This window comes from Nannobrachium achirus (assembly GCF_963921795.1).
Source record: "Nannobrachium achirus genome assembly, chromosome: 15".
Lineage (NCBI taxonomy): Eukaryota > Metazoa > Chordata > Actinopteri > Myctophiformes > Myctophidae > Nannobrachium > Nannobrachium achirus.
The window spans coordinates 21,793,934-21,815,841 of NC_137822.1; the positions used below are offsets into that span (position 1 = coordinate 21,793,934).

The 21,908-nt window shown below is 40.6% G+C and overlaps 1 protein-coding gene across 1 annotated transcript in view; it reads right to left on the reverse strand.

Annotated features, from left to right (window-relative positions):
* Window positions 1-845: 845 nt before the first annotated feature.
* The window catches only part of ccbe1 (collagen and calcium binding EGF domains 1), a 54,043-nt gene continuing 32,980 nt past the window's right edge, over window positions 846-21,908 (reverse strand). The window contains exons 3-11 of the mRNA XM_080743331.1: window positions 21,104-21,156; window positions 20,026-20,160; window positions 16,283-16,420; window positions 11,180-11,286; window positions 7,957-8,065; window positions 7,586-7,725; window positions 5,572-5,607; window positions 3,749-3,784; window positions 846-1,400 (exon numbers count right to left, since the gene is read on the reverse strand). Of these exons, the coding sequence (XP_080599457.1) occupies window positions 1,146-1,400; window positions 3,749-3,784; window positions 5,572-5,607; window positions 7,586-7,725; window positions 7,957-8,065; window positions 11,180-11,286; window positions 16,283-16,420; window positions 20,026-20,160; window positions 21,104-21,156 (1,009 nt within the window). The 3' untranslated portion in view covers window positions 846-1,145. The remainder of the gene's footprint in view (window positions 1,401-3,748; window positions 3,785-5,571; window positions 5,608-7,585; window positions 7,726-7,956; window positions 8,066-11,179; window positions 11,287-16,282; window positions 16,421-20,025; window positions 20,161-21,103; window positions 21,157-21,908) is intronic.

A 21,908-nucleotide genomic window follows, 5' to 3' on the forward strand; every position in this document is an offset into this window, starting at 1 on the left:
TCAAAAACTCATTCAAGTCGCCCAGGGACTCATTCATGTCATGGTCCTGGGGTCCCGGGGATGCGCCTCCATTGGAGTCCATGTTAAAATAATTTACCGGGTCGCGGTAAAAGAAAAACATTTTAAAATTCCACAGACACTACCATTGTTCATGGGTGAAAGCATCCTACTTTACCCTAACACAAATAAAATCCACGTAGAAAGTCTTAAACAGGCGATAGAAACGTAAATGTTTTGATTCCACCGACGTCCCATGCCATTTTGCGTGCCAGAATTCATTAGGGGCACATGTTTTAGTAGTTTTAGTAGTTCCAAGTTCAAACATTAGCCACATTGTAAAATAAATATAAGAAATAGGCAAACATTTTGAAAATAGCCGATCTACAAGCTCACAGCGCTCGAAAACATTGTATTGAGGACTCATAAAACTTTTCTGGGACCCATTTGAATGACCACCTGTGGGTCCCGGGACCCATTACATTGAAAACCTAGTAACATCACTGCCCTTAGTGTAAATGCCTGAATGGTGATGGTTGCCATCTAGTGGATATAGTGAGTTACTTGAGTGGGTTTTAACAGTTCACAACTGACCCACATTTATAATCACAGATCACCCATGTTTGTTGATGAGGTGATCAATGAATCTTGGAAGGTGTTTATTTATTGTCACTGTGTGTGCAACATAAGGTTATGAAACCCACATGACATACAGTAAACATACTGTAATTTGGCAGGCATGAGACAGTAGTAGACAGGGATTTCATATTCATTTGGAAACAGTGCTTTTCCTTGATACCTACTACCTACTGAATACTTCATAATCACAGCCACTCTCTCTCTATAGTTCACACATTTAATGACAAATACATGAATATTTACAAGACTTTTTGGACAGCAGGGCCCGAAGGATCTGGTGGAAAATAACATAGAGCTCAGCTAAGACATTCAATGATCATTTTTTGTACAAAAGAATAAAATAAAATACAATGGAAATACAGAATCTGGCATAATACAAAAATAGATATCTCTGATCAAAAGGCATACATCATGTTTCAGAATTAGTTAAATAAAACACATTTAATATTTACACCAGCCATAACCACGCAATGGAATCCATTGTCTTCAAATTGTCCGAACCAGTCTGATCAGTCTCGAAATGGTTTCCTCTTGCGGCTCCTCTTTAATCCTCCACCAGTCCAGGGTCTTTGCTCTTTGAACTCTTCCCCAGAGCCCATATCTAGGCTGTCCTGGTTTTCCCTCCAGCTGTCGGGGACCATGGGGATGTTGTCGTCCCCTGAGGAATGCATCGGTCGGCCGTACACCTTGCTCTGCAGATCAGCAATATCGTTGCGTATGTCTGCCATTAGCAGGAGCAGGAAGTCAAAGGAGCCCGGTGGTCCCTGAGGGTCAGGCACAACAGAAGATTAATGGAAAATTCACATAAATGTGTCACTCTTCAAATACACATGTAATATTTATGAGGAGAGTTTGTCCATCTTTTTTCTTTTTTTTTCTAAGGAAAGGCCTTGGGATACATACATGTTTTCAGAATTGATTTAAAAGATGACACTGACTTCCTTGGGAAGTCAGGCGTCCTCAGGCAGGGCATTCCAGAGCCTAGGTGCCCGGGCGCCAAAAGCCAGATCAACCACGGTGACAAGACGAGTCTTGGGAACTACCAAGAGAGCCCTACGGCCCTACTTTTTTAAAATAATTTTTATCACACAATTTTGTAACCCATTTTTCCACCCAGTGCCAATTGTCTAAGCTGTAATCCTGGTTTCTGTTTCTGTATTGTGAAAATAGCTGATCTAGCTTGTAGATCGGCCAAGCCGATAGAGGCAAAGCCGATACCGATCAAAGCCGATATAGGCATTATTAGTCTGGTTGCATGAAGGGCATCACGTTATTGTTCTCTGTCCGTGTTTATAGAGTAACATTTAGCCAATGAGGAACCAGCATTCATTCTAGTTCCTTCTCTAGTTACTTCATTCTAGTTCCTTCTCAGTCTTATCTATAGTATGGGATGAAACTTTGACTGTTCATTCTGTCTCATCCTTTCCTGTCTTTGAATCGAATAGCCTTTGCAATTCATCACACAAAGTAAGAACCTCTTTCCTGTTGCCTGCCTTCCTTACAGATGTGTGGACTTCATGGTAGAAATTCAAACCGCCCAGCATACAACTAATGTGAAAAGCATGGTGTCAAGATGGCAACCAGCGCTCCTCTCACTTGACATGGGTGGAAAAACTGAGGATAATTCATGAGACAAATGTAATTGATCAATGGGCTGTTCAGGATTGATGCTGAGAAATATTTACATTGTGTGATCAATGTATCTAATGGGCCACATCCCCCAAAATATGACTCATAACCCCCTATGAAGTAATTGCAGAGCAGCAATGGTCAAGAAAAGATATTCAAGAGAAATTAAATATGTGATCTGCACGATCAAAATCTCTCAGAAGGTTCATACCGTATTTGTATAAAAACAAATAACTACCAAATAAATGTTTCTGTGATTGTTTTGGGTTTACTTGACTTTCATGATCAAACCATAGTTTTTACTAAATGAAATTAGATCAGAATTTGGTGACACAGAAGTAGAGAACAAGAAGACTTTGTTATATCAAACCCTTTATCTTATTTTAACTCTTTATCCACACAGTAACCTTTTTCAGTATTGTATAAAAAATGTGAAGGCAGCTTGGTATCCTACAGATAGTTCCAATAGTTAGATTGTGTGGACAAAATAGCATGATAGATTGTCTGAAACTAGCCTGTTAAACCATCATCATGACATGTGTCTTCTGCAGACCAGTCTGGCTGATGAAACCAAAAGGTGGAAGAGCCAATCAGCATCTGCGCTCAGGGCCCTGTGATTGACACATTGACCTTTTACACCACTTTAGTTTTTTGCCAACATATGCCAAACTATAACAACTTACTAATTTAAAGTTACTTGCCCTTCCCTTCATTGCTTGTACCAGGGTTCCCACGGTCATGAAATTCCTGGAAATATTTTGAAATTAGAAAAATATTTTTCCAGTACTGGAAAAGTTTTGGAATTGATCAAGGGTCCTGGAAGGTCCTGGAAAAAATAGCGTTGAAAAAATAACATTGTCCAGATTGTCAAATATTAGAGGCAGAAATTGTGAAAATAGCCGATCTACATGCTCACAACGCCAGATCTGCTATTTTCACAATAGAAACGTGTTATACAAAATTCCTCAACTCTTAGTGCTCGTCAGGGTGCCGGGTCCCAAGTTAAAATATGATTATTTCAGGGGTCACAGCCTGAAAAGGTTGAGAACCACTGGCATACACTACCTGTCTTTGGGCATTGCGCATAGGAGTAAGCGACTTGTTATTGAGCTGAATTATTGTTATATAGTCCTGGAAATTGGGTTAAATATTCTGGAAAAGTTTTGGAAAGGTTTTGGAAATTAATTGGTAAAATTGTGTGGGAACCCTGTTGTACGGAAGCTAAAGAATGTCAAGTCCTTAATACCATGAGCAGCTTTGTACTGTTTATGTTTAAATTATGATTATGATCTCTGTTATTATGGTAAATTATTAACAAGCATGTCATTAATAAAGCATATTAGTGTTACCAGATGTCGGTCTCATTAATGTGTGTATGATAACACTATTAACATACAGATGGACGTGATTTTTTTAATGTATTTCTGTTGTGTTTTATATAATAACGGTATTTCATGTGTATTGTATAGATAGGCAGTCTTACTGGTGGTCCGGAGGGCCCAGTAGAACCCCTCTCCCCCTGGGGAAACAAAACAAATATTTGATTTAGATGAGTTACAGTAACTTACAGTGGGAAGAAGCACGGAAAGAATACATTGTTCTGATCAGGGCATCTTCTTGGGGGTCTAGGAGAAGGAAGAGAAAACTGACTTAAGAGATTAATATTTAACCACTTTCAACTTGGCATCCCTATTTTGACAAAATAGCCGTCCCTTCAGGCATACCTACAGTATTCTGGCATCCCTATTTTGGCGGGGAGCGTGTCGCTGTTACTACATGTCATCTTTTCGACACCGACTCTAACCCTCACCCTAACCTTAACCTCCGTGGAGTAAGTCGCTAACCCTCCGGTCGAAATGATGGGCGTTCGCAAAAGCGAGATTTACCCATTATGGCGTCCCTATTTACGCATCCGTATCCGAGCTGCTCTACAAGCTCATAATATATAAATATATAATTTGTTTTAGGAAATATTACCTTTACATTGTTCTCAAATGTTTAAACATTTAATACAAATTATTGTTCAAGAAAGGATACATGCTCAGAATCTGATTGCCAGACTGCAAAGCATCATGGCCGCCTGTTGATCTAAGGTAGCTTACACACACTGAATTAACTTCTGTGGTTGTTACTGATGTCCAGGGTCACACTGGGGCTGTGAATGTTTTGGCAGATGGTTTGAGTTTGTTACTTAGAGAGATAGATTGCTATCGCCCTTAAATCTATCCACAAAAGCGCCCAAGCTGTGGTGAGAAAATAGCAAGGTACGAGGTTAAAAAAACAGAATAACCCTACCGTTCCCTAAATTATCAATCAACTAAGCAAGCACACATTACTCTGGAGGTATAGAACATGAAGGTATACGTTTCTTTTAAAATAAAATAAACAAACACAAGCTATCTATTAGACAACAATCAGAATAGTAATTATTAAACTAAAACAACAAAACATTAACCTCTCAGACATCATACAGTACAGGGGATACTTTTCTTTCTTTTATATGCAGTTTCAGTTTAAAATTGCTTCTGTTTTCCTTAAAATACTTTTTGTTTTACATGCTAACAGTTTAGTTCTTTCGTTGATACCTCATTTCAGTAAACATGTCTTTCTTAGAGGTGCATTATTCATGTTCTGCATTTGTACATTTTGATGTCCTACTGTCCAAGCTGCATACCGTATGTGCAGAAAAACGTACTATTAAAATAATGTGTTGTTGTTCTTTTTAGGATGGATAGTGTAAAGTGGCTTTACACGTACAATGTTTTGTGCGATTAATTCACCTGGAAATATATATATTTTTTAAATTGATTGTGTCATTGTGTCTTGAGTACACAACCAGTATGAACTGTATGAACAAGGCATCGACTATTATTAATCTTTTTAATGCTAAACATTGTTCATTGTTTATTCGTTAAGCCCCCGGTGTGTAAAGATTGTTAACTATTCCAATCTGCTGTACCTATTTCGAGCATGTCATTATACAGTACTGTAGGTGAAGAACGCTGCATAAAATCACCAGGGGTATAGGGTACTAAGGACCCGATACCACAGGTATAGACAATGGATATACTTTAATTTTTATTGAACTGCTGTTTTTAATGCTGGGAGACATTTTAGTCCTTTTTGCAGTTACTGTACTGTATAAATGATTGATAAAATATAACTTGTTAGTCTCATGTTTATAGTATTGTTACTCACTAGATCCCAACTAGGACTCCTGCCTAGAACTGTTGACAACCACTGAATAACTCATGTTAATTGAAATGACAGATTAAGCATGACTAGATGTGAATGACCTTATCTTACCTTTGTGCCATCTTTTCCAGGCGCTCCTGGGGGCCCCTGTTAAAATAAAACCAAACCAAACAAATCAGATTATCATGTTGCACTTAATCTGTGCGTCATCATGTCTATCATTTTAAGGAGGTCTTATGAAATGATTCCATAGGTAGACAAAAGTCCTTCTCAGAGTGATAAACGCATCACTGATCTCATCATTGTGGTCCACCAAAGGAGATTATTAAGGATCTACTTTGGCCAATTTGTTCAGTCCGTCTTTCAGTTGACGTCAGTGGATTGAGGGGAAGGGCTTTGTCTCTACAAATCCTTCTTGATCATCATTATCATGAGGTGTGTGGGACATCACATTAGTTGTTGGACTGATCTTCAGATCAGTGTGGTGACTCATAGCGTGCTCCACAGTCCATACACATCACCCTGGAAACCCTGAGATGCAGTCAAACAAATTCAACCTTTGGGAGGGCGGCAGATCCTCTCTGTGCTTGGCAACCGATTCAGTATGAAGAAGATATCTGTCCTGTTTTGCTCAGCAACCAACCCTTGTGAATACTATTATAATGGTCCAAAGAGTACCATATAAACATTGCTCTTTTGTGAATGACCCCCCCCCCCCCCTCCCCCTCCATTGATAATGAGGGTTCACCCTCAATGTGTTTTCCAAGGTTTAAAATAAACAAAATGTTGATAATGATGATGATGAATGAATCCAATTTGGAACCAATGTGCTCGGGCAAGCTGACAGAGACAGACACACACACGCGCACACACACAACTGTGCCACATTACATAGTTCCTAAATTGCTCATCTCCTATAAAAACAGTGTTATGAACTGTAGCTCACAGTCTGTCGCGGTGAATCGCATGAGTAGCTGAAGGTGTTGAAAGGCAGATCTTTCAACATCCAGCTTGCATAAATAGCAGAGATTTCCCAACCCCAAACTACTACGCATGAATATATGCCTAGTGAATATATCGTTGTCATTATACCACACGTTCTGGACGCAGGTCCTAGACATGAAAGTGGTACGGTCAACTCACAGAGACAAGATGACACATGACCCTCACCAAGCCGGCGAGCCAATGAAAACACCACACATGCATCCAGCAAATCCATCCAAACCTCTCTGCTGTTATTATCATTAACATATGTCAACTACACTTGTGGACTTTTCATTGTTGCACTCAAATCTTGGCAGCGTGTGTGTGCGTGTGTGCGTGCACGCATATTGGATATTGGCAGGGGGGAGGTATGATTTTCAGTCTATCTTTCACATTTGTCATTTTGAGGTTTTTGTATTTCTCCCCTGCATGATGTGGATGCAGGGTGTCTTCTCTGGCTCCCACCCAGACTGTGTTCAGGAGGATAAATCCACAACGGCTCTCCTGGGGCTGAAGCAACGAGCAGAGAAGACAAGGACATTGAGAACGAGAGCCGTCCCCAGGAGAGGACGTCAACAGCCAGGGGAGGTCACAGTCAGGACACACAGTCACAGTCAGTGACTTTGCCTATCTTGTCTAGGTCTTGTATTTCTGTAATGTTCCTGTTCTAGGTGTTCACGTCTTCCCCACCTGTTTCTCATGTGTATATTAGTCTTGTTCCCCAGTCTGTCCATGTTGGGTCATTGTTTGGTCAACTTTGGTGTTTTGTGATATCTGTTCTGTTCACCTATATCAAAACACCCAAACATGGGGTTTTGATCACTACCTGCCTGGCTGTCGTCCTTTGTGCTTGGACGGGCACACTTGCCGATTCTGATTTTTCTGAGAGATAACTGATGTCACGGACAGAACGGCCCATACAAAGATATATGCACGTGTGTGTTTTTAAAATTATATTACAAGAACATGAGAAATGAAACACTATACTGTATGTAGACACTGAGTAATGCTATCCAAATAACAATGTCTGGAATGAACATTGTGTGGATGGAGTTTCTGTGGGGTGTAATGTCATTATTATGTTTTTGTATGCAGGTACCATTGAAGCGTGATTATTTATAGCCAAGGTATTTCTACTGACCATGGGTCCTCGTCTGCCCTGTTTGATGTGAGACAGGTCAGGTGAAGGTCCGATGGGTCCCATCAGTCCTCTGGGGCCCGAAGGACCAGGAGGGCCAGGCAGGCCTCTATGTCCCGGGGCCCCCTCTGGGCCCGGCGCTCCTGAAACAAACAATAAAATGACTGAAGTTAATGCAAAATGGCAGGACTTTAGTTAATGATCGGAAATATTTATCTGTACAGGTTCTTCTTCATGTGCATGTGCTACAAATGGCAAGGCAGCCCTCTCTCTGGGTGCAGTTCAGATATTCTGTTTCAACTCTATTCTCTATTACAACTGCGCTGGACACCTAAAATAAATGTTTGAAGGTCAGTTATTAACTTGTGTTTTACCTGGTGGGCCAGTCAGACCAGGGGTTCTTGATAAGAATGAGTGTGATGTGAACATCTTTTCATTGGTCATCTGCTCATGGACCTCAGGATTGTTTGGAAGCATGGTGATCTGAAATAGGAATGGATAGATGAATGAATGAGCAGAGAAAGGAAAAGAAAGACTGTCCCAGTTACGGTCAAACCCTACTGATTGGTCCTGGTGAGGGTGTAGACAACCATGTGTCTCTTCTGATACTTTACACATGGAGTCACAAGCCGCTTCTATTCACCTGACAGTGAGGAGTTTCACCGGGAGGGTGTAACAAAAGTGAAGGAAAATGCTATCCCTCCCCTCCCAGTTCCACTCCTTTCTGAACAGGCACCCTGACCAAGCACCCAGTAGGAGCCACCAGTGCACCCTCCCATGCCAGCTACCTAATTGTGAACAGGGCCAAGCCGGAGGCACCGTGGACAAATCAAGTCCCAAGTCTCCATGGTGGTGGGCAAGTACTTTACCCCTTCACCACCGGGACGTCACTATTCTAGATAATGCTGAACATGTACGCAGTCAATGAAATGAGTACAAATGGACCCCAGGCAATGTAAACAAGCCATAGTGCTTTCTTGGGTTTAAATCCTATTAGTAGACATTGTATCTGAACTGTACTGTCCTGTGCCTTTCCTATGTGAACTGCTAATAAAGTAATCAATCAATCAAAGTAGGTTCCTTGTAAATGTTACAGTATCAGGATGAGCCTAGAATTACAGCTGTGCATGTGGTTGCATGCCTCTGCCAACCCATTGCAGTTTACACCCATGTCTGTCCAGACTTAGTAGTTTATGTAGGGAGGTCTTTGAAGGAATGACATGAACGTGTTTGTGAGGTCACAGCGACATTTAGACCACCTACGGTACTTCTAATCAGTTCATCCTTGAGTCCAAGCAGGCGTATGTGCCAAATGTCATGAAATTCCCTCAAGGCGTTCCTGAGATATCATGCTCATAGGTTGGGATGGACGGACATACTGTACCTACGTACATACAGAGTTACAGACCTATATGTGCCATAGGGAAACCCGGGAAAAGAATGCTTCAGAGGCACAAACATTATGTCATCAAAGACCAGCTTCAAGTGAAGTGTGCCACAGTTGATCTTCCACATGCACAGGCAGATGGAACATCAGGAAACTCTCTATATGCTAATGAAAAGGGCTTTAAGTGGGATTGAAAACCCCATATTTTATCTTTGTACACCATTACACGCACGCACGCACACACACACACACACACACACACACACACACACACACACACACACACACACACACACACACACACACACACACACACACACACACACACACACACACACACACACACACACACACACACACACACACACACACACACACACACACACACACACAATGGATAACCTGAGCTGAATTTAAAGGTGAGGGGACAAATCTTTTTTAGTCCTTTGTCAGTTTGTCTCTGCAGTTCCATCAGCAATAGTAGCCTAAATGGTCTGCAATCAAGGAATGCACTTTAATGTACCGTGACATTGATGCAATAAACACTAATGCATCCTCAAGCTACTGTACTGTTTTCTTCAAATGTACATAATATTAAATAAGTCATGAGATAAGATTAAAGAACAGGGCTTGTAACAGAGAACACACAGCAACATTGGTTAAAGGAGAAAGGAGAAAGTCATAGAGGCGGGGGTAAAAAAACTAAAAAACACACACTTGCACTGAGACAGGGGGCGGGATCTAGTGGTCCCACGACATCACTGCCATTATGAAAGATAGATGTAAGCAAAAAAGGAATTGTCGAGCGATACAAATAAGCGATTTAGCATAATGCCCCACTGCTCTTGGTCGGACCTGCGGTCGTCTCGAGATGAAAAAAACGAAAACTGAAAAATAAGTACAGATCATATCAGACATCAGGTTGATGTAAAACGGCTAGTCCGGAATTCTCACAGTGCAACCATTTCTAGCTTTAATAAAGCATGGCAGGTTGTGCTATTTACACCTTGAGCTATGAGAATATGACTGCTTGGTTGATGTGAATTAACGATTAACCATTTAACCTGGCATTTCCCATTTGTCACCTTATATACTGGTCCAATCAACCACACTCATCAGCATTATTACAGAGCAGATCCAAATACATATTGCAGGATCGTTTTCTTAATGTCGTGACATTAAGAAAACAAAAGGTACATATCGCCTCAAAGAGCTGGTAGACCACACAGCTGCAAGTGATATATCATTTGTTACAGGCTAGGGTGCTGAGAGCTGCCGTTGACAGGACACATTTGGAAAGTTAAGCCTGTGAATACTCAGGGGTGAGGTCGTCGCTCTCGGGTGGAAACCTTGTATGTACCAAAACCTTTACGTTTGAGGACATGGAAAGAATAACGTGGTGTTCCAATGGGTCCAATGTAGTTGTTATTTAGTGACACGCTCTTGTTAATACTTTTCATTGTTTAAATCATTGTAAAACTCTCAGACAGACTTAATCGCTTTCACGTTCACTTTCGGAATGAAAAGAAATTTGAAATTTACAAGCCCATAACATGTAACAATGCGACGCGTTGTGAGCTTGTGGATAGCTATTTTCAAAAATGTTGTAGTAGTAGTAGTAGTAGTAGTAGTAGCCAGTATGGCATTAGTAAAAAATCATATATATGGAGATATAAGGTTTCCACCCGACAGCAACAAAATGTTACCACATTGCTCGTTTCACACAGATCTGGAGGCAATTCACACCTACAGACCCAAGGGCACCGTACTAATCAACTATTACAGTACAAATTATTTCTCCATTTCTTTTATCAGACTATAAATTGATCTGGTGCATATGAAGAGTTGTAAATACCTGCCCGAGGTTGTGTGTGTCTGTGTGTGTGTGTGTGTGTGCGCGCGCGCGTGCGTGCGTGAAATATTGGCAAGTGTAGATTCCTTGGGCAACGACTTCTTTGGACCGCTCTTGGTGGTACAGTATTAAATAAACTAAACAGTCTCAGACCTTGCAAGCGTGTTTAATATTCACCCTCTGGGACCATGTAATATAACCACATAATAGTTACAACTGTGCCAAGAGAAATTACTGTATGGCAAAGCAGTTGTCAACGGATACACATAATTAAAGTACAGTTTCATGCTGTAAATGTTACATTTTCTCAGACGGACAGGTGAGCATTTTGTCTGTTTGTTTTGTTATCGATACCTACCTTTTGTTTGAGCTGCATGACAGACATCTTGATCTGGTGAAAATCCTCACAGGTGGCTGAGCAGGATCCAGTGTTCATCACATTGTCAGACTTCTCAAAGAGGCGAGCTAGCCGGGAGGGGAAGAACAACCCATGTTTATTCACACATCACCCCATGTACGTGTGTGTGTGTGTATGTGTGCGTGTGTGCGTGTGTGTGTGTGTGTGTGTGTGTGTGTGTGTGTGTGTGTGTGTGTGTGTGTGTGTGTGTGTGTGTGTGTGTGTGTGTGTCTGTGTGCTTGTGTGTCTGTGTGCTTGTGTGCGTACGTGCGTGCGTGCGTGTTACTGTCTGGGATGTAATTACAAAATTAGTTACACTAGCCCTTACCCGTTCAAAGATATGAGCTCTGAAATGATGTGCAGTGGGTGGGTTATGGGATGTGCACTGTGCACACAGTATATGAGGGATGGAAAGTAACTTTAACTGGTGCTTGCATGATAATATGTAGGAGCATCAATGTAAGAAATACCCGTTCCATTTAACGGCTACAGAGATACTGTGTACCGATCTGCATGATTTTTGGACAACATCTGTAACAGGGCCCGCCCGCCCGCACACACACACACACTCCCCCCCCCCCCCCCCCCCCCCGTGTGTGTGTGTGGGTTTGTGTGTGATTGTGCATGGCCTGAACAACAGCGCCCCTCCCTTAACATGTGTGGTCACAAAAGGTACTGTCGGCTAAATAGATATAGATACACCATAAAAATGCGAATATACAGCATACGATTTGTGAAAGTGACAATCGGCCTTCACAGTTATGTCAGGTGTGTTCATATGCTGATGGTGATGCGATTTCAGATCAATTGGTCCAGCCACCGAGGAGAAACGCTGGGACACTCAGACACTCAGACATTCGCTAAATTATATGTTAGATGTAGATCTGGTGTCATGTAAAATAGCAAACATTGCAACAAGAGCACAACACCATAGTGGATAATTCAATTTAAGCTGTGGTGTCTAGTTTAGTTTAGATTCGTTTTGTTTATTTGAAAAGCAATAACATATACACAATAAAGTCCAGGACTTATTTCCGTTGTGGTCATCATACAAATAACAAATACATATATACTACACATGGTATATTATTACTGAACCTTTTCCAGTAACCAGGACCATGGCAAACAAGAAGACCGTGATGATGATATACAATTATAATAATGTTAGTATTAGTATGCATTGAATTGCATGATATAGCAAACCTTGCAACGAGAGCAGAATACAACTGCGGTTTGTTTACAATTTATTGTTAGTGAGCTTTAATTTCACACGTTCAATAATTGAAAACAGAACACCATCAGGACATAAGATATAATGACATTCTATAGAGGGTATGCGCATGCATAAAGTGAATGGCAAATCGAGTGGCACATCGAGTGGCAAATTGAGTGGCAAAGTGTGTTCAACGTTGTGTAACGTTGCTTAATGCATCAGATATGACTTTTCTGTTTGGTGTATGGTCTGTCAAGTCCAGAAAGTAGTTTTTTTGCCACTCAGTAGGCGTTCCCACATAACTTCCTGGTATGATGATGATGTCACGCGCATACCCTCTATTAGCAGTTGAATGATCGGCAGCTTAAAGGAGTAGTTCACCCCCAAAATGACAAATTTTCTATTGATTACTCATGCCATGGAGACTTGAGTTCAATAATTCTTTTTTTGTATTTGTTGCATTCCTAATTGGGTTGTGTTCGAGTAAATTAACCCCCATTGATTCCGGATGGGGACCCAAATGCATCCGGAAACAATTGGGGTAAATTTACTGTAATCAAAATATTGTCTAAGGAATGCGACAAATACAAAAAAATATTATTGAACTTAAGTCTCCATGGCGTGGGTAATCAATAGGAAAAAGTCATTTTGGGGGTGAACTACTCCTTTAAAAAAATATTAAAATCTAAACCCTAGGGTCCTGCTAGCACTAGTAGTTGGCTTTGTAGCTGAAGAGAGGCTTACAGCTGAACCACGGTAACATTGTGGTTGCCTGAACCCCACTGTTCCATGTCACTGAACATCCTCGGCCTGCATGTACAGGAGACAGGTCTATATTAAATGTGTCAGAGACTAGACTAATACAAATGGAAACACCTACCGATCAATTAACCCTGGAACAGCAGAGCTTAACTCACAGGCTCTTATCTGATTTCGGCAACGATTAAAATGCTTAAAAAATCTTGTCTAACAGACCGAAATGTTGTGTATTCCCATTAAATAATTTTTATTTTTTACATTTGAAGACAGTGTGAGGGAGCTTTTCCTCGATTCAACTGTTTTCTTTGTTGGTGTGCAAGAGACTTGCTTTTTATCAATGTCTTCAAAATTCAAAATATAAAATATCTGAAAAGAAAGATCAACATAGTTGCCACAGGCTATACTTCTGAAACTTCTTTCTTAGTAACCACGCCACACACGTCAAAACTCCACGCAACGGCGCACCACAAGTAGAAACTCCAACCCTTCACTTGCTTCAAATGGAAGTTACATTTCAGTCATGCATGTGTTATTGCACCTTATGAGCCATCCACTCGTGCATGCACATTTCTGCTATTGCATTATATTAGCCTGGAACCAATCCGCCTGGGCAAAAAAACTTGCCCTTGGTGAATATGGGTCTGGCCTGCTCAATTGTGAATCCATTTCCTCTCCCCCAAAATTTGGGGGACCAATCAGGGCCCAGCATTTGTCTGGTCTAACCAATCGTGTCCAGAGCCATTTTTTTAACCTTTTGAAAATTCTGCTTGCGAGTCCAGACTAATATCCGATACGCAGTGAGGAATTAGTATGAGCAATGCCAGGCTAGATTATATTACCAAAAGCAGGGCAAGCAGGTGAGTGTAGATACATACATTAAGAAAACATTGAAGGAAAAGCTGCCGTCTCCTGCCCCCCATCCGTTACACTACGCTGCTACACCAGTCACAGCTCAGCAACGTTACCACAAAAGCATCTTAGCTCATCATTCGTTCAAGATATATGATTAGCATATCACTGTAACTCAATGTAAACTAAAGGGAAATAAACTGTCCATCTGCAGGAAAACTGGAGAAATGTTTTCAATTGACATTTTAAGATCTTGATATGTTAGCACATATTAACACATGCAGTAATTTCTTATCCATAGCTACAGACGGCACAGGAAAGCCATGCCGTTCTTAACCCCTGTTTTGTTTTATTTGGTGTCTGGACTGGAGCAGAAAGTGACTTAGTGTATAAATATATAAATGTAATGGATTTTTCTTCAGCCTGTTGTCTCAGCAGTGGGACACACAGCAGGGGGGTTGAGTGCAGTTGTATAAAGTAACTAAGTACATTTACTTAAGTAGGCTACTGTACAATTTTACTTCTACCTTACTACATCTTGGATCCAAATATTCTACTTTTACTCCACAACAATTATTTGAAAACTTTAGTTAGCCTACTAGTTACAGTAGGTACAAATTATAATATTATAAAAGATACATTAACAACTTTAGCCCTATTTTATACCTACAGGTAGGCTATTGAAAATAGCTCACTAAGCGTTGTGAGCTTGTAGATCTGCTATTTTCAAACACTTTGTACTTTTCTTTTGTTACTTTAAGTACTTTTTGATGCCAAAACTTTCATACTTTTATTCAAGTACAATTTGAATTCCGGACCTTTACTTGTAACAGAGCATTTCTACATTGCAAAACACTTGTACTTAAGTAATAATTGTGAGTCCTTTTTCCACCATTGCTAAAGCCTGATCTACAGTAGGTGGTCGCACGACGACGCGTTGAAAATCATGCAACCTACAAGCTCTCGGCAAGTTGCAAGAGCGGCGCGCCGAGAACTTGTAGGTCGCCTATTTCCGCCGTGCGACACTGGTGCGCGCGACACCGGTGCGCGCGACACCGTCGCCCAGTCGAGCATAAATTAGGCTTAAGAACTGCTGTTGGTAAAAGGCCTTTTTCTATCTGAGTAATGGAAGACAAGCTCATGGGAGGAAGTTGCAAATCTGAAGCCCATGACTCGCCATGACCGCTCCATTTGCAACCGAATCTGGGGCCGGACTCTTTCTCATCCCTTCATCCATTTGTGATGTTAGCCTCAAATGCATCAAGCAAATCCAAACAGACTGGGAGTCAAGGGGCAGTGTTTGAGCGAGGGAGACATTCTGACATGTACAAGGAGCTGCTAGGTGTAATGACTACCAGGTGTGGTGTCCATGCTTGAAACAGCGCTCTCTCTCTCTCTCTCTCTCTCTCTCTCTCTCTCTCTGTCTGTCTCTCTCTCTCCATCTTTCTCTATCCCTCTCCCTCCCTCCATCTTTCTCTCTCCTTCTCTCTCTCCAATTGTCTCTCTTTGTGTATCTCTCACACACACACACACACACACACACACACACACACACACACACACACACACACACACACACACACACACACACACACACACACACACACACACACACACACACACACACACACACACACACACACACACACACACACACACACACACACACACACACACACAGAGTCTTTCACAGATTCACAATAGCTTTGTATTGCAGTTTCAAAGGATAATCATAGGAAAAGGAAAGTGTCAAATAATATAACAGCAATGTAATTTATTTGTGAAGTCAAAAAGTAAAATTGAGGTAACTTACGCAGAGTACCTTAGTCTTTGGTGCAACTAAGATACATCGCTTAGCAGCAGACCTCAGATTAAATGTGTGGGAATTGAATATATTCCCAGACAATACATTACAGTAAGTGCTAGTGCCAGTGTGATGGAAAGTGTGGATCATGTAATCGATTAGGTAATCAAACTATACAGAAAATATCTGATCCACAAGCACATAATACTGCACAATGTGATCGTGAATTTGTAGATTGGCTATTTTCGGTCATTTTGCATAACACTGTTGTATGACAAACTATAAAACTATACAAAGTTGAATATGAAAAACGAAATTCGATTTGTTGTTTGTTGAGTTGTTGATAGATAGAATAGATAGAAGAGTCACATGTATGGGCGCACACACGCACACAAAGCAATAACGTGTGCTCACTACTATGAACTATATGCTCGCTCACCTGTCTGTCCTTTGGTGCAGGATTTACCGTCTTCTTCCAGGAAGTAACCTTTCTCACACTCGCAGCTGTAGCTCCCCACGGAGTTGAGGCAGATCTGAGAACATACGCTGACGTTTTTGTTTGCGCACTCATCAACATCTGCAAAGGGTGAATAAATAAGTAAAGAAAATTACAACCTTTGTGGGAATTGCATTTCACTTGCACTTGATACACTTATTTTGTTTGCTGTTCTACTTTTGCATTAACATTATTTGTTCAAAAACGTAAAACAATTGTACAAAAAGAACCTGTAGCAAAAATAGCAGATCTACTACACAACGTGTCACAAAGCAACGCATAGTGAGATTGCAGATCAGCTGTTTTGCCTTTGTCGTACATCAACGGCTTAAGTGGTTAAATACGGCCAATATAGCATTTAGAATAAGAACGAACAAAAAAGATGTCTTAAATGTAATTGATTCTGTATATCGGCAGGGTGTCTTGGTAATAATAATAATAACTAGAAAAATATTGTTCCTTCGAAACAATTGTGGGCTCGCTTCAAGCCGGAAAACAATGGCTATAAAAGCACAAAATGTCAAGATCGCAGGCAGTGCTCTCTTTGACGTTACTGACGTCAAAGATTGGTCCATTTTGTTCCAAAAATGTGTTGTGCAAAAGTTGACCCGCTGGTGGCGCTATAACAGGCCAATGTGAGAAGGTTGGTATCTGTTCCTTGACCTATTGGGAATGTGCTTGCAAGATTTCACGCACATCCCAGGCTGTGTTCATGATTTGAGGTGTTTTTGGCTTTGGACACTTTATCGCTGCTTGCAGCTATATTTATTATTATTATTTTATAATTTTTTTGTGTGCACTTCATAGGCATGTTAGATAAAGGTCCTTATATTGCGTGTAGAATGTTTCATGCAAATTGCAAAAAAAATCCTAGAATAAAAACGGGTTTAAGCGTTTTACAAACTGCTCAAAATTATATAGCGCCCCCCTTTGGCCATTTGGGGTAAGATTGGTTTCAGTGATATTTGAACTAACCCTCTACACTATTTTGTCATGAAAATGTGACTTTGCTTGTATGTTTTAGAGGCAGAAGAATAATTTGCATAAAAATGCAATATTGTTTGAATTATTTAAAAAAGCATGTTTCAATGTTAAAGAAATCCGATCTGACAGATCTTTAGATATCGGTCCAAAGTTCACGTAAAAAAAGTTTTGTGCACGTGACGCGAAAATTCCAGAATAAAAGCGGGTTTACGCGTTTTACAAACTGCTCAAAGTGGCGGAAAATCGAAGGGCGGAGCTTACTTAACAACGACACAGATGTCTTCCGCTTGAGTCAAAGCACGCGTGTAACAAGTTGCATGTCTTCAAACGAAACGAGTCATGACTTGTGCCCGTTTGAAGTTTGAATTTTCAGACGCTTCGTATAGCGCCCCCCTTTGGCCGATTGGAATAAAATTGGTTTCAGTGATACTTTGACTAACCCTCCACATCTTTGCCAAATGCCATGAACGTGTAACTTTGCATGTATGATTTAGAGGCCGAAGAATAATTTGCATAAAACCGCAATATTGGTTGAATTATTAAAAAATTATATTTCACTTTAAAAAAAATCTGGTTGATCAATCTGACCGTATTGGTCCAAAGTTCATGTGAAAAAAGTTTCGTGCACTTGACGCGAAAATCCCAGGAGGAGATAGATTTTTACTGTTTTTCATATAATTCCGAATTGTGGGAGACCTAAAGGTCAGAGGTCAAAAGTTAGAGGGTAAAAGTTGTTCGGCATGAGGAGACGCATAAGTGTATACAGGTTTCATGGCTGTATGTATAACACAGCATGAGCTATACCTGTTCAAAGATCGCACTTTCGAAGGCTTCCTACAGCGCCACCATTTGGCCGATTGCTATAAAAAATAATAGCGCACTTCGCCACTGTAAACTGAACACATTGATGTTTTTATTTTCATTTTCTCACTAAGTATGTAGGAGTAGAAAGGAACCGAAGTTCCCGTCTACTGTCTGACTGACTGACTGACTGATAGATAAACTAGAAAAATATTGTTCCTTCGAAACAATTGTGGGCTCGCTTCAAGCCAGAAAACAATGGCTATAAAAGCACAAAATGTCAAGATCGCAGGCAGTGCTCTCTTTGACGTTACTGACGTCAAAGATTGGTCCATTTTGTTCCAAAAATGTGTTGTGCAAAAGTTGACCCGCTGGTGGCGCTATAACAGGCCAATGTGAGAAGGTTGGTATCTGTTCCTTGACCTATTGGGAATGTGCTTGCAAGATTTCACGCACATCCCAGGCTGTGTTCATGATTTGAGGTGTTTTTGGCTTTGGACACTTTATCGCTGCTTGCAGCTATATTTATTATTATTATTTTATAATTTTTTTGTGTGCACTTCATAGGCATGTTAGATAAAGGTCCTTAGATTGCGTGTAGAATGTTTCATGCAAATTGCAAAAAAAATCCTAGAATAAAAACGGGTTTAAGCGTTTTACAAACTGCTCAAAATTATATAGCGCCCCCCCCTTTGGCCATTTGGGGTAAGATTGGTTTCAGTGATATTTGAACTAACCCTCTACACTATTTTGTCATGAAAATGTGACTTTGCTTGTATGTTTTAGAGGCAGAAGAATAATTTGCATAAAAATGCAATATTGTTTGAATTATTTAAAAAAGCATGTTTCAATGTTAAAGAAATCCGATCTGACAGATCTTTAGATATCGGTCCAAAGTTCACGTAAAAAAAGTTTTGTGCACGTGACGCGAGAATTGCAGAATAAAAGCGGGTTTACGCGTTTTACAAACTGCTCAAAGTGGCGGAAAATCGAAGGGCGGAGCTTACTTAACAACGACACAGATGTCTTCCGCTTGAGTCAAAGCACGCGTGTAACAAGTTGCATGTCTTCAAACGAAACGAGTCATGACTTATGCCCGTTTGAAGTTTGAATTTTCAGACGCTTCGTATAGCGCCCCCCTTTGGCCGATTGGAATAAAATTGGTTTCAGTGATACTTTGACTAACCCTCCACATCTTTGCCAAATGCCATGAACGTGTAACTTTGCATGTATGATTTAGAGGCAGAAGAATAATTTGCATAAAACCGCAATATTGATAGAATTATTAAAAAAATATATTTCACTTTAAAAGAAATCCGCCGAGATTAGTTTGACCGTATTGGTCCAAAGTTCATGTGAAAAAAGTTTCATGCGCGTAACGAAAAAAACCCAGGAGGAGATAGATTTTTACTGTTTTTCATATTATTCCGAATTGTGGGAGACCTAAAGGTCAGAGGTCAAAAGTTAGAGGGTAAAAGTTGTTCGGCATGAGGAGACGCATAAGTGTATACAGGTTTCATGGCTGTATGTATAACACAGCATGAGCTATACCTGTTCAAAGATCGCACTTTCGAAGGCTTCCTACAGCGCCACCATTTGGCCGATTGCTATAAAAAATAATAGCGCACTTCGCCACTGTAAACTGAACACATTGATGTTTTTATTTTCATTTTCTCACTAAGTATGTAGGAGTAGAAAGGAACCGAAGTTCCCGTCTACTGTCTGACTGACTGATAGATAAATAATGACAATATCTAAAGTGTGCTCGCCTTATAGGCGAGCCCACAATAATGACAATATCTAAAGTGTGCTCGCCTTATAGGCGAGCCCACAATAAACTTAATTTAAAACATCTGAATCATTAAGGCTTTTACAGTATATCCTCAGCATATGGGGCTCACCCAGACAATAAGGCTTCTCTCGGTTCCTGTGGCGCTCACGGTCATAGCGGTAGCCATCGTAACAGGTGCACACAACTCGACCAAAATGATCTGTGCACTGCTGCTCACAGGGGGCGCCAGCGCACACGTCATAGTCTGCAGGAAGATAGGCAACACAGAGTGACATTGTAAACCAGGGGTTCTCAAAGTGGGGTCCCCAGCAAAAAGTGTTCAAACATTCAAATTAAACTTTAATTCAATTTCATACTTTGGCTATTCGAAAATAGCTGAGTACAAGCTCACAAGGTGTCGCATTGAGTTTGTTAATCTGCAATTTTTTGAAAATGTTGAAAAATCTAAACGTTTTGAATAATTGTGAAAATCTTTACACAAATCTTTTATCAGGGTCCCGGGCACAACATATCTTCAGATGGGGGGCCAAAGACATGAAAATGTGTGAGAACAATTATTGTAAACATATGAAGAATCTATGTTTCTCATCATCAACTAACCTCATTATTTGACTTGTACAGAGATGTTGCAAGTACAGTACATACAGCATCAGTATGTCATGTAGTACCAACAAAGATGCAGGCTTTGTTAATTCAAAAACATTGAGCTTGTAGGGTATTTTTGCTACTATTCGCGATATGTAGGCCGTAGCATAGTGCTTGAGTGGTTAACAGGGAAACAATATGTTCATTTTTAGCATGAAAACACCGTGTGTTAGTATACTGACTGGTCATAATGTTTAAATTATATACTTTCAACACAATGTCATATCATGCAAAGATTGCCATAGGGCAATTAGACAATATTTGGAATCAAGCCTATATTGTTAAATCAGCCTCTGGTAACAATACATAAATCCCACACTAATCAAACACTTGTTTGAGTTTGCTAATAAAAAATGTGCTGGCATGTGTTCCTTAGTGTTACACTTATTCAGGGAGGTTAAAACAACATAAAATCAATTCAAAAATTTTAGGGGGCTCAGTGAGGGAAACCCAACGGGATAAGATGAGAGAGAGCGTTCCAGTAAATATCACGAGCGACTGCACGAGACAGACGTCCAAACGTTTTGGAAAGGTTTCAATACCTTCAGGAATGCACTGGCCCAGCACAAACTTAAAGCCTTCGCAGCACTTCTTCCTGTAAAAGATAAGATTGACAATGATACACAACATAACCTTGAACACACACACGTCACCTGTAGAATATACTTTTTATGGGGCCAAATTAGCAAGCATCTAAAAAAGGCTACAGTTCATCTGGTCATTCTTAATCCAACATGGATCTGTTTTACTGCTTTTCCATTTGAATGTCTGGGCCATCTCCACAAAGGGTTAGGGTTAGGGTTAGGGCGCACGCACGCACGCACGCACGCACGCACGCACACACACACGCACACACGCACACAACTACTATTAATATATTGTAAGGAGTCTGAGGACATCAAAACCTTTGCATTTTTATAAATACCGTACTTCACCACTTGTGCTGTCTTAGCTATCTTAGCTAAGCTATCTGTGTTCTAACTTCTAACCCCGAAGCCTAAACCAAACCTAATCCTAATACCAAATTGACAACACAACGGTCTATTTCTCAAATTCTTCTATACTTGTGGGGACATTTAGTCCTCACAAATATAGTAATACACACAAATATGCATGTGCGCACACACACACACACACACACACACACACACACACACACACACACACACACACACACACACACACACACAGTCTCATGTTGGTTCTCGTCCGAGGACACTTGAATTACGGTACAGTGAGCAATAACCCCCCCATTGAGGCACACCACGTTGGTGGATGTGTTGGCTCTCCTCCATTCCTCTGAATAGTTTGTTTTGGTCCTGTCTGCATCGCGTCCTTACTTCACCT